This window comes from Engystomops pustulosus, chromosome 6 (assembly GCF_040894005.1).
Source record: "Engystomops pustulosus chromosome 6, aEngPut4.maternal, whole genome shotgun sequence".
Lineage (NCBI taxonomy): Eukaryota > Metazoa > Chordata > Amphibia > Anura > Leptodactylidae > Engystomops > Engystomops pustulosus.
In genome coordinates, this window is record NC_092416.1 from 61,512,301 (window position 1) to 61,525,485 (window position 13,185).

A 13,185-nucleotide genomic window follows, 5' to 3' on the forward strand; every position below is an offset into this window, starting at 1 on the left:
TAAAATCTATACCAGGTGTACATACACAATTACATTTGCATGCCAACGTTTCACCAGTATGACCATTACCTAACCAGTTCAAGTGACTTATACTTAAGTCCTCATCTCACGCAGGTCGCTCTACAGTGAACCTCTGACTCCTTCATCCAATACCAGCTTAAGTCCTGCGTGTTCCCCCATGAGTGAATCAACCTTTGAAAAACCCAGCCTGCCCTCTGCTGCTGATTGGTCAGAATTTCTCAGTGCGTCCACCAATGAAAAGGTGGAGAATGAATTTGCCCAGCTTACCCTGTCTGACCATGAACAGAGAGAACTCTACGAGGCGGCCAAACTCGTCCAGACTGTGTTCAGGAAGTACAAGGTTTGTCTTGTTAGTTTTCAGTGTTGTATATTTTGGTATTCCCCAATTTTTATACACACCTGTACAACTATACAACTCCCCCACAACCAACATACACCTGTGTAACTAGCCCACATTTGCATATTCGGTAGGGGCGTGTGCTGTCAGCTAGGGATCCTACCCCAAAATCTTCTTAAAATGAAATAGCTGTGCATCTCTCTTGGATTAAAATAAGTTTATTAAGATCAACAGTGTTACAGGCTATAATATTATTATACCCTACTTATCTTACCTGCTTCCCTTACTTATAAAATGTATACTACGCTATATGCATTTCATATCTTATAGTACCCATTCCTATGTGATTGATACACAATATCCCACCTATTTTGATTATGTAACTCAATATGTTTTCTATCTATATCTTTCCTAGTGTTTTGACAAAGGCCCAGCGGGCTAAAATGTCCATGTAACACTGTTGATCTTAATAAACTTATTTGCATAAGAATCCAAGAGTGGTGCACAGCTATTTTATTTTACTGTTAATGAAATGCTATGATTGATCATCAACAAGTGTGACCACCTCTATGAATGAAGAGGTTATGGCAGTTCTGATTGGGAGCATTATGATATGTGATGACACCATTCGAAGGAGGAAAGATATCAGCAATGTGAAGCGATTCTAGCTGCTCACCAATCTGGGAAGGGTTATAAGGACTTTCTAAACAGTCCATCGTTCTACAGTTCAAGGTTGTGACACTTATCAATGATAAATGTGGCTCTCCGAGTTATTAATTCATGGGAGCGCTTAGTTTTTCACACATGGTTTATCTGAGGGTGATTTACCTAATTGTAAGCCTTTCAAGGACCAGATGTAATTTTGACTATGTGTTGAAAAGCAAAACTAAAGACTGTTGTCTTTCTTTTCTCATGTCTGTACATCCCTGTACTGATAATTCATCCAGTTACTACTGTGATTACTGTGTTCCCAGGGTCGTCCATTGAGGGAACAGCAGGACGTGGCTGCGGCCGTCATACAACGCTGCTATAGAAAGTACAAACAGGTACAAACAAACCACTGGAGCACAGAATTGCTTTTATTGTTTCATTTAAAAGCCATGTAAGAAATGTCTGAGATCACAGGAAGCAGATTTATCTAGAAAGATTGGATTCAGATTTAGAGTCGATTTAAAAGGACTCCGTGCAGAGCCTCCACAATTCTGCTGTGGTTCTGGATATGGATTAGCCCTACACAATGGGACTGATCCGCAGCTTCAGCAGTGCTACTAAAACCACAGCAAGATAGAGCATGACATTGTTTAGTTCAGCTCAAAAAATAACCCCAAAACGTCTTTTGGATCCCCTTTTTTGGTACCAACGACTGATTTTGATGAATTAAAGCAAAAAAGACATTTCGTTGCTGTAACCATTTATATTTTAATAAATTAGCATTTTGAAGCATCTCTTAATTCTTGCACACATAGGATGTCCCGGAGCTGGGGACCTCTATGACTTCCATAAGTTCTAACAGGGCATGTAAGGAGCAGATGTCTTAATAGGACAACTTTTTTAAAGGAGTAACTCGGCTTATCATAGTTGCCATATCTTTTTGTAACCCTCAAACTTATGATTGCAACAACTTAATGTTTTGTTATTAAGTTATAGTTCGATTCATTAATATTTCCAAGTTTGATATTAGTGCCTGCAACAATTACTGTACATTGTCCTGTGATACAGATCTAGCTCCTCTAGTGGTTATTTGTATCACTGCAGCTGTATAGAACAGGTCCATCCTATTGGCTCAAAAATTGAGAAAATGTAAAATCCAGTTAAGTCTGATGAATAAGTTGCTGGTGACACAATTCTTATTATAAGTATAGATAAGGAACTTTGTGAGGCTAATGGTGTCTTTTTGTATACAAAGTATTTACATAATAAGAATCACAATAAATCACTAAGGCACACGTCAATATTGGAACAAAAACACAACCAATAATAGGTGTCCTAGGCAATTTTCCTTTACATTGACAGATGAACTGCTTCTTGATGGTTTCTACCATGTTGATGGTTTCCTACTTGATGATTTCTGAGTAGACACTGGACATTTTTACTGATATAACAGAAAGATAAGTAACAAGAGGTTATAAAAACAGTAGAAAATGGAAGTTTACTGGCTACTAAATGTTAATTAATGGTGGAGGTCTTACAGGCCACAGGTTTAGGTTAAAATTCTCCCTTAACTAGCCCCAGATTCTACGTCAATGTTGAAGGGTAAATGCTCTGTTTTCCTAAAAACGCCTAATTGAAAGCAGCATGTCGTGACAAGAGCATAATTATTTTATGAATACGGGCAATTATACATTATCTTTTCTGTTTTTCTTATCTGGCAGCCAATTGTGTAGTGAAAAAGGAAAAAAAACAAAATGGAATTAGGAAACAAGGCAGACGGTTTATTTCCGTCCCATAGAATATGAATTTCTAAATGTGGCGGCGATAGATTTTGATGTTACTCCTGGAGCGTTGGCTGTGAATGACTGAAAATAACACAATGACTCGTCATACTGATTCATACTAATTGGGATGTGTCCCTGTTGAGAGTCGCAGAAGCCGCAGTCTTTGTTAAGGGCGATGACGGCTGTGCTGGTCTCTTGTGCTTCGTGAAGAGTTTTTTTTTCTTTTCTTCATCAACACATTCACTTCTGAAAGCTCTGACGGTTCTAGTGACTGATTAGGCTTCAAAAATAGTTTCCACTCCAGTCCAGATCTAAAATGACAAAATAAAAACACTGAAAAGATGCATTCATCTGTGATAATTCCCAGGTTGCGTATGTGACATCAAGCGTCCCATGGGGTTAATTTTATAGCATTCAACTGAACTTTTATATAATGCAATTCAGTTTTCCCTGCTAATCGCTTCCTCTCGCCACACTTTGGTTGATTGTTGTGTATCTATGATTATTCTGTCCGCTCACTGACCTTCTGCTGATGTTGTGATGGGCTTCTGGTTATACACAGCAGCCATTCTGCACAGACAGAGCAGCAGTATGGAGAATAAGCCTCAGCCATAGTCTTTGGTGACACAGGAGGAGATTTATCAGAGCCTGATAAAATTCATATTGCATGCAGTATGTCGGGTGCAAACAATACTCTACAGACACTAAATCAAACCAGGATGAACCAGGGACACTTACTCATATATTCAGGCCCTGTGACTGTGTCAGTGTGGTTATATTTGTTATCCATGACAACCTTCCTTCTAAAATCAACTTTTATAATTATGCTAAAAAGCCAGAATGGCTCCGGTGGGGTGTCGCCAGAGCCTCTCCGCACTGTAGCTTCAAAGGCAGTTACATTGTAACAGCACTTCCCCCTCCCACCTTGTGCTGAAACTTCAGGGAGTGGGAAGTGCTGAGGGAGAAGTGGGAGGAAAGACATTGTAACAGCCTTCTGGTTCATTTTAGAAGGAAGGAGACCATGGATAACAAATATAAGAAAGTTACCACATTCGCAGTGTCTGGATCTATGAGTAAGTGTTTATCATAATGGATTTTGAGTGTAGATTTCCTTTAAGAAGAGCACAAGCAATCTATGAAGCTAGGTTGGAGTCGCTGACATTTTAAAGAATTTGCCAGAGAAAAAACAGGCATGTCAAAGGAAGAAAAAAAACTTTTCTAAAGGTCCCTTTGTTCCACACTGCAGGTCTTGTACATAGAGATTGTTGGACTGTAACTGATGGTATCAGGGATGTCTCCTAAGTGACTATTTAGCAAATTACTGGCCATAGAGGTTATGTGTGCATGGATGGCACATGACTGCTATGTACAGTGATACTGCTTAATAAATAAGCAAGTAATAAATGTATCAAGTGGCAAGTAATATTGCACTTGGCTACAAATGCAGACAAAAATGGCTTCTGCCATTGAAATGACTCATAGGAATAAAATGAAGTGCAGAAAATTAAACTACAAGACATGCAAGATCTGCCCCCCTCTGACGTCTCAAAAAGTGCTCTCTGTCTGTTGTCCTGCTTAACAGCTAAAGGCCCCTAGAGGGGAGTGGAAGAGTTAACTCTATGTCAGTATTGTTACATTCTAAAGGCTTAAATGACATTTAAATCGAAATTGTTGTATTGATGTCCATGAAAACTGGTAACCACACATACATACATAATACTGAATACTGGTAACCACACATACATACATAATACTGAATACTGGTAACCACACATACATACATAATACTGAATACTGGTAACCACACATACATACATAATACTGAATACTGGTAACCGCACATACATACATAATACTGAATACTGGTAACCGCACATACATACATAATACTGAATACTGGTAACCGCACATACATACATAATACTGAATACTGGTAACCTCACATACATACATAATACTGAATACTGGTAACCACACATACATACATAATACTGAATACTGGTAACCACACATACATACATAATACTGAATACTGGTAACCACACATACATACATAATACTGAATACTGGTAACCGCACATACATACATAATACTGAATACTGGTAACCACACATACATACATAATACTGAATACTGGTAACCACACATACATACATAATACTGAATACTGGTAACCACACATACATACATAATACTGAATACTGGTAACCACACATACATACATAATGCTGAATACTGGTAACCACACATACATACATAATACTGAATACTGGTAACCGCACATACATACATAATACTGAATACTGGTAACCGCACATACATACATAATACTGAATACTGGTAACCGCACATACATACATAATACTGAATACTGGTAACCGCACATACATACATAATACTGAATACTGGTAACCACACATACATACATAATACTGAATACTGGTAACCACACATACATACATAATACTGAATACTGGTAACCACACATACATACATAATACTGAATACTGGTAACCACACATACATACATAATACTGAATACTGGTAACCACACATACATACATAATACTGAATACTGGTAACCACACATACATACATAATACTGAATACTGGTAACCACACATACATACATAATACTGAATACTGGTAACCACACATACATACATAATACTGAATACTGGTAACCGCACATACATACATAATACTGAATACTGGTAACCGCACATACATACATAATACTGAATACTGGTAACCACACATACATGCATAATACTGAATACTGGTAACCGCACATACATACATAATGCTGAATACTGGTAACCACACATACATACATAATACTGAATACTGGTAACCACACATACATACATAATACTGAATACTGGTAACCGCACATACATACATAATGCTGAATACTGGTAACCACACATACATACATAATACTGAATACTGGTAACCACACATACATACATAATACTGAATACTGGTAACCACACATACATACATAATACTGAATACTGGTAACCACACATACATACATAATACTGAATACTGGTAACCACACATACATTTAAAGAAAATCCAATAACAGGCAATCCCCGGGTTACGTACAAGATACTGTAGGTACTTTAGGTCTGTACTTAAGTTGAAATGGTATACAGTATTCTAAAATTGTAACAATTAGATTTTCAAAATTTTTTGCTGTCATGGGAACAATGACAGCTGAGGACACACTGGGCAGAGAGGTCCGTCTGTATTAGGGGTTGTCTCTAAGTCCAGGGACTACCTATACTGGGATCCCAGAATCAAAGGAGATTGTTGAACAAAGATTAAGGTGAATGATATTTACAGAGTTTTTTCAACATTGCACAAAATAACACCTCAGTGTGTCGTTTTCTTTTGTAAAAAATAAAAACAAGCAAAAACAAAATCCTAACCTCTACAGGGGCCAGCAGTTCCAGGACTTTTTGGTATCCTTGGCCTCTATTCTTGTCGGACCAGAAGGGGTGACATCACATTGTCACACTGTGAAAGTGGCAGATGAGCATCAGCTCATCCATCTCTTCCTATTCAGTCTCGCGTGCAGGGACTGGCCACATCTGGTCCAATAGAACTAGAAGTATTTTTTATTTTTCCACAAAGATATCCGTAAAGGTTTTTTTGTAATGTCAGAAAAGCAATTTAAATAAGGTTGTTGTCCCATGTCCTTTTCTTTAATTAATGAGTAGTCTCATTTAAAGGGATTGTGTGGATTAAAACTTAAAGGCAGAAAGGAACCCCTCCATCCCGGGGTTAGAGAAGCCAGACCTATAGTAGTTATTTTACCGTTGGAGCAACCTTCTATGAATAGGTTATCCAACAGCATCCAAATCTTAATGTCCATGACTGCAATGAGTTTAAACTCTCTATCACATTAATGGTCATTGCTAGTCCTACTCTCCTGACCTCCATTTATGACGTGTCCTAGAAGCCCCTTTAATCTACTCGCAATGCAGATGAAGTTATGACAGAAGTGAAATTGTTTGGATGCTGAGGAGTAAGTGAAAGTGAATGTTCCATGCACACAGTGGAGATTTTCTATAGCTTGATATGAAATTAATTCAGAGGAACAGCCACACACAATGTGTTGAACGCCTATTTTACTTTGTTGCAAATTCAATAAAAATTGCTAAATGGGAACGGACATTAAAGTTTTACGAGCGCAATAAACATCAGCCGAGCAGAAAACGAGACTGGCTGAAGTGCGGCGTTATTACACATCAAAGCCAATGAGCTGCCTCCCCGCTATCAAAGGCCAGAGATCAGTAAGATGATTCACTCTAATGAGAAGTCACTATCATCGTCAACCGAGAACATTAAATGACTGGTTTTAATTATGTTCAGATAATTAGAGTATTGTCAGAGTCGGTCATTTTGGTAAAAACAGCCACTTATTGTCATCCAGTTACACACTCTCCTATTTGCTGCTCTTTACTTAATAACACCTTAAATAATTAAGGATTAGTCAAATGATTCACATTCTTTTCATTCTTCTTATATTCTTACTAACATTCCTGTTTCCTTCCTCCCAAAGCTTACATGGATAGCCTTGAAGGTAATGCCATCTATATGTTGTTTCTTGTGTAACGTGATAAGTGGTAGAAGAGTGTCCTCACCACTTATGTCCAGAGGCCTGTCCGGTCTACCAATATGTCCGATAGCTAAAAGTGTGAGGAACCGGGCAGATGAATGTGCTCTTCATTGGATATACTGATCTTAGTTACCTTTGTTCATTTTATTCTTCTTATGGCTTCACCTTCTATGAAGGCATCTATGGCACCTTCTATGGCAACTTAGACATGTTACTAATCAGTGAAGTCATTTACATGCAGTTACCGATACATTGATAAGTTGTTGACAAACAAGAAGAGAGATTTCACTAGATTTAAAAGTAAAACCTAACATACTTCAGGTACAGCAGGAGTTTCTTTCCCAACCAAAATACATGGATTGTTAGTTTTACATTGGATAGCCTGACATTTCAGTAGGTGCCATGCCCAGTTCATTTTCCACAGTGTCCATATAAAGCTAATGATTGTGGATTTCCATAAAAACAGGGGTTACTGACAAGTTATTAGGTCTGAACAACCCCTTTCAAGGCAATGGATTAGTGAGAAAAGGAAGAACATTCTCAAGGTATACAAGTTTTTTTAGAAAGCTTCTTCAACCAATACACCACACAGGTATATCTTAAAGGGAATATATTTTTGCAGAACTTTAGGTATTGGCCCCAGAGATATGTGTAATCATACCTGATTATGTTGTTATTCACACCAGAACTGTAAAAATGGATTTACATTCCAGGGTTGTAGCAGGATTTGGAGCATTCTAGTCACTTGAGTCACAGCTGTAGCAACCTCCGTTTGAATACTGCAGCGAAGAGAGTCTGTAGTGTGTTCACCGCACTGAACAAGAGGGCTCCAAGTCCAGCTACAATCCTGGAATACAAAAGCATGTGTCGCAGTGCTGCTGCTATGAACAATACACACAAAAGTACAGTTAAAAACATCTCCTACACCTAATACTTCTTAACGCTTTGTTTGGTTAAAGCTACCAAACAACAGTTTCTTTATGAGAAAGGGGCTTTAGGTAACTAGGGCATCAGGATCTGGGTGAGATTGCCACCCTGAAGCACCATTGGCTATGACCTAGACGTTACTGTTACTTGTTGCCAGCAGAAGGAGCTACGTGAGGCCTGGGTCCTGGTGATAAAAGTGATATCCAATAATAACATAAAAAAGGGAAGAAATTCTGCCATATATACGACCTTAAATTCTGCATCAGGATAAGTGTCCCACAGTTTATTCTCTGTTGGTGTCTCTTATAGGTTAAATGTGCCTTAACCCTTAAAAAAAATACTTTTTAAAGATAAATCCAGAGAATAGAAGTAAGTAGTTACAGAATTTCATCACCTCATTGAACTCCTCAGTCACAGGCCCAGGTTTATCTAGATATCTCTTTCCAACATGTTTGAAGAATTATTTTTACATCTGACCTTTGGCTCAAATAACTCTCCATGAGCGGCTATTTTCCACTGATGAATATGCAGTATTGTAAGTGAACGTGCGATATGTGCAGTGTGACAGATGGGTGCAGAGTCCCCGCTGCTATGCCATGAACATCAAACACTTGATGGCCCTGACACATAGATTCGCTGCTAATAGACTATTTATGGTTGTATTAATCTTCATTATCGCCTGCTAATTGGCCCGCATTACTAAATGAAGTTTAATTTCCCTTTCAAGCCCTAACTATCCAAGGTTATTGCAGCAAATATTATGAGCAGCGGGGTGTCTGTCTTTTTTATTGCAGGCCAGGCAACTTATGCTTCCATCACTTGTCATTTATCCCTTGTGGTTTTTAAGCTGGGGTAGGGTGCTGTGGCAGAATTGTATCATTCCCATCCTCACGCTGTAATAAAATCTGCGGCAGAAACAGATTAGCTGCTGCGACATTCTGCGACAAGCCCATGTCCTAACAGATTATTGCCATATAACACTTCTCACCCAGATATTTTAAAGTTCTGAAAGAAAGGCCTACCAATGTATTCATTAGGAGACAGCCTGCAGCTTTTTACCCATCTTTTCCTAAAACCAGAGCAATGGCTAAAGAGAAGTTTGTCATTGTCTTTCCACAGTATGCACTTTATAAAAAGATGACCCAAGCTGCAATCCTCATCCAGAGCAAATTCAGAAGCTATTATGAGCAAAAGAAGTTCCAGCAGAGCCGACGCGCCGCGGTGCTCATCCAGCAGTACTACAGGAGCTACAAAGAGTGTGGGCGAATTCGACAAAAGCGTCGGACGACTTCACTCGTGCAACAGAAACTCAGGTAAACATGCTAATGTGCACAGTACTTTATATATAGCAGAGCTGAGTTTGTTACTCTGTTATCTTGTTTATGCTCTATAACAACCCAGTATGTACTTAGTAATGGATCATAAAATAGGCGGTTTGGGCAGTCACCCGGGGCCTAAACCTTCTAGGGGGCCCACCAAATTTTATTCCCAGAAGGACCTTCATCCATGAAATCCTTGTTCTTATTCTCACGTGTACAGAAGAGCCATTTCAGGACCTTTCAAGGTCCCCCAAAGGTCCTGAAACCGCAGATTAAAAGGATTTCCCAAAATGCTGGACTCTAGTACCATATGTAGGAAGTGAAGGGCCCATGACAGTCTTTAATCGCTCCTCTGTGAACTATAACGTCAAGTCCTATATGAAGCCCCAGTACGATATCAATGATATCACCACAACATACGCAGCTTTGCTTAGTTTAGCTCTTGTTTAGTTTTATTTGTTAAAGTACAAATCACAAAAAAAGTCTAAAAATGTTGTATTTGTTACACATTTTTGTACTACATGAAATTGAGAAAATATAAGTAAAAAATAACCAAACCAAATTTTTACAAAAGTGTTGAACAAAAATGACCAAACTGGCCAAATAGCCTCTGCTTCTGTCATGCTCTGACCACTACGACACTGATTCAGTTTATATGTAATGGCTCGAAAAATAAAGATCGTTCATACATTACTACGTACTCTTAGGATGGTTCTTAGATAAATCCATGACCTTTTATCTGGCATTTTGCCATTTTTCAGAAGCAGTCTGCTGACAAAAAAACAAGACCAAGCTGCTCGGAAGATTATGAGGTTTTTACGTCGCTGCCGTCACAGGTATGATATTTCCACAGCAAAGACTAAACTCGCGTAACATAGACATGTTGTTTAACAGTATAACATCATTTTTAGGAATCACCAGGACCTGTATATAACAGAAGCCACTTTATTGTATATAATTGTTTGCATGAGTTAGGTCTCTTTCACATTGGCGTTGTTTTTCACATCCCTGGTTCAGTGATTTCCACAGATATCTTACAGAACCTTTGATTTCTTTGGGTGTTTTCACATTGGCTTGCATTTTCACTCATCCGTTGTCCGTTGAAAAAATGATAAAACATGCCCTATTTTTTTTTCACTGATTTGAATCACGAAAGGCAATAGAAGTCTATGGGTCCGCAAAAAAAAACTGATAAAACATCGTTTTTTTTCACTGATGAGGGTTAAAAACCAGGTGTGAAGTTTTCAATGCAATTTGAAACCTTCAGTTTTTGTGGACACAGAGACAAAATGGAAGAAAAATGGAGACAAAATGGAACGGATGCGCAACTGAAGCTGAACATTAACACCAATGTGAAAGAGCCCTTTTATATAAAGGTTAAGAATGGTGCTAGTGCTAAGGTCCCTTATACACAAAGGACCAGAAAAAACTGAGGTATTACCTGGACCTTTAAGAGAACCCATAAGAGATGAAGCGTAATAAGGCACATCAGACTCAATTCTGTTTGGTTATTCAATGAACAATACACTCTGGCTTTATTGCGCTTATGGCACATACGCACTGAAGCTGGGTTGTGCTACGCTGGCTTTATTGAATCTCCACGCAGGTGCTGAGAGCCATGGACCTAGGTAAGTATTTACATTTGTTCTTTGTATTGATGGCCCTGAGAGAAAAAGTACAGGATGATACTAAACTAATGGTCCACAAGAACCTGTGGGTAGTTCTTGTCCCAAATCAATCAGAAAAGTTTCCTTTGAAACCCTGCAATTTATCACCATCCAGTGATTAGGTAATGATGTATGGAATGCGCCTTTAAGGATGTGTCTTAAGAGGATTTATACAATATTATTCGCACATACTTTACTTGCACATACTTGTGTGATCCACTTTTATAAAGCTATTATGAGCCCACTCAAGCTGTAATTTTGGAAAAGTGGGCAGTGAGAACCCGAAACAATAAATCTGCTTGGATATGCAGAAATGTAGGCAGTGTTGATATACAGTATTACTTTATTACATGGCAGATTTTCTGGTCACAAGCCTGGAAAAGATCAGATATTAAAAAAATAAAAATAAACTACTTGACAAAAGAGGGTGACTTATTTCTGGGGCATTTTTTCTTAATATAAGGGGAAGCTCTCTTTTATCATTTATTAATAACTTACGTATTTAGCTGCCGCCCATAGTAAATGACTCCTCCACATTCTATCACCGGAGTAATCCCCCATCTCTATCCAAGTAAACTAGTTGTAAATATGAGCAACTGCTTGTAAAGACAAGTTAATTCAGGATATTTTTCATGCACTCAGCAAGGGAGCAGTCCCGAAAAAAATCTAAGTGATGTGAGACAGAAGAAGAATACCGGGAAGCAGAGGGGGGAGCGGAATAGATAGCAAATAATTGAAATGATAGGTGGATGCTTCAGCCAAGTGCCTGGAGGATGGAGGGGCTGTCATCATTTTAATGACCATGTCGGAAAAGCAATAGACAAAAGACAAAGCAGATTTATGGCTGCATAAAGGAGCAGCACCTCTTGAATATAAAAGGAGTGACTGCTGTTGAAGACACTGTATATAAACTATATACACAGATTTTCTTGTCACATTGGCACAATGGTACTAGTGAACAGGTTTCTCTATGACTCCAAAAGAGACAAAAAGCGGAATACATCTAATAACCAGTTTGTTGGGTGACAACCAAGCAAAATAGTGAATGCAGCTCTGGAGTATAATACGGGCTGTAACTCAGGATCAGTACAAGATAAGTAATGTCATGTGTGTACACAGTAGGGGAGATTCACTTTACCTCAACCAGTCTTCTCCAACCTCCACACCACTTTGGGCATGTCATGGCTGAGAGCTGGTGGGGTGCACGGTGGGCAGAGGATGGGTCGGAGCGTGGATGTCCAGCCCGCCACATTTACTATAGTCGACGCCTGAGAGGTAATTCAGGATAAGTTATGCACAATACAAGATAGGTAAATGTAATGTACCCAGTGACTCCACCATCACAACAGTGATTGCAGCTCTGAAGCATAATATAAGCTGTAATTTAGGTTTAGTACAGGATAAGTAATATAATGTATGTACACAGTGACTCCACCAGCAGAAAAGTGAATTTAACCCTGATGTATTATACAGGTTGTAAGTCAGGATCAGTACAGGGTAAGTCATGTAATGTGAATACACAATGACTCCACAATAATAGTGATCACTGCACTGCAGGAAAACTTATGTTTGTGCAGAGTGACTCCACAGGAGATGAGTGAGCCAAAACCTGAAATATAATATGGGATGTAACTCATAATCAGTGCAGGATAAGCATTGTATGGTCTGGATATGATGACTTCACCAAAGGCGAAGCTCTGGAGTGACTGCACCATCAGATTACAGCACTGCAACACTGTCATTTCACTTCAGCACATGATAATTAATGTATTGTATGTACAAGGTGACTCCACCAGCAGATCAATGACAAGTTGATGTTTTTTAAGGATTAGTAGAAGACAAGTAACA

The 13,185-nt window shown here is 38.7% G+C and overlaps 1 protein-coding gene across 15 annotated transcripts in view; it reads left to right on the top strand.

Annotated features, from left to right (window-relative positions):
* The window catches only part of CAMTA1 (calmodulin binding transcription activator 1), a 1,053,810-nt gene that overhangs the window by 1,018,582 nt on the left and 22,043 nt on the right, over positions 1 to 13,185 (top strand). For 13 of the 15 annotated variants that reach the window (XM_072156284.1, XM_072156282.1, XM_072156285.1 and 10 more), the window contains 5 exons: positions 115 to 361; positions 1,333 to 1,404; positions 7,368 to 7,388; positions 9,471 to 9,664; positions 10,432 to 10,506. In XM_072156284.1, the coding sequence (XP_072012385.1) occupies positions 115 to 361; positions 1,333 to 1,404; positions 7,368 to 7,388; positions 9,471 to 9,664; positions 10,432 to 10,506 (609 nt within the window). The remainder of the gene's footprint in view (positions 1 to 114; positions 362 to 1,332; positions 1,405 to 7,367; positions 7,389 to 9,470; positions 9,665 to 10,431; positions 10,507 to 13,185) is intronic. The other 2 variants (XM_072156283.1, XM_072156288.1) reach the window with 1 other exon arrangement.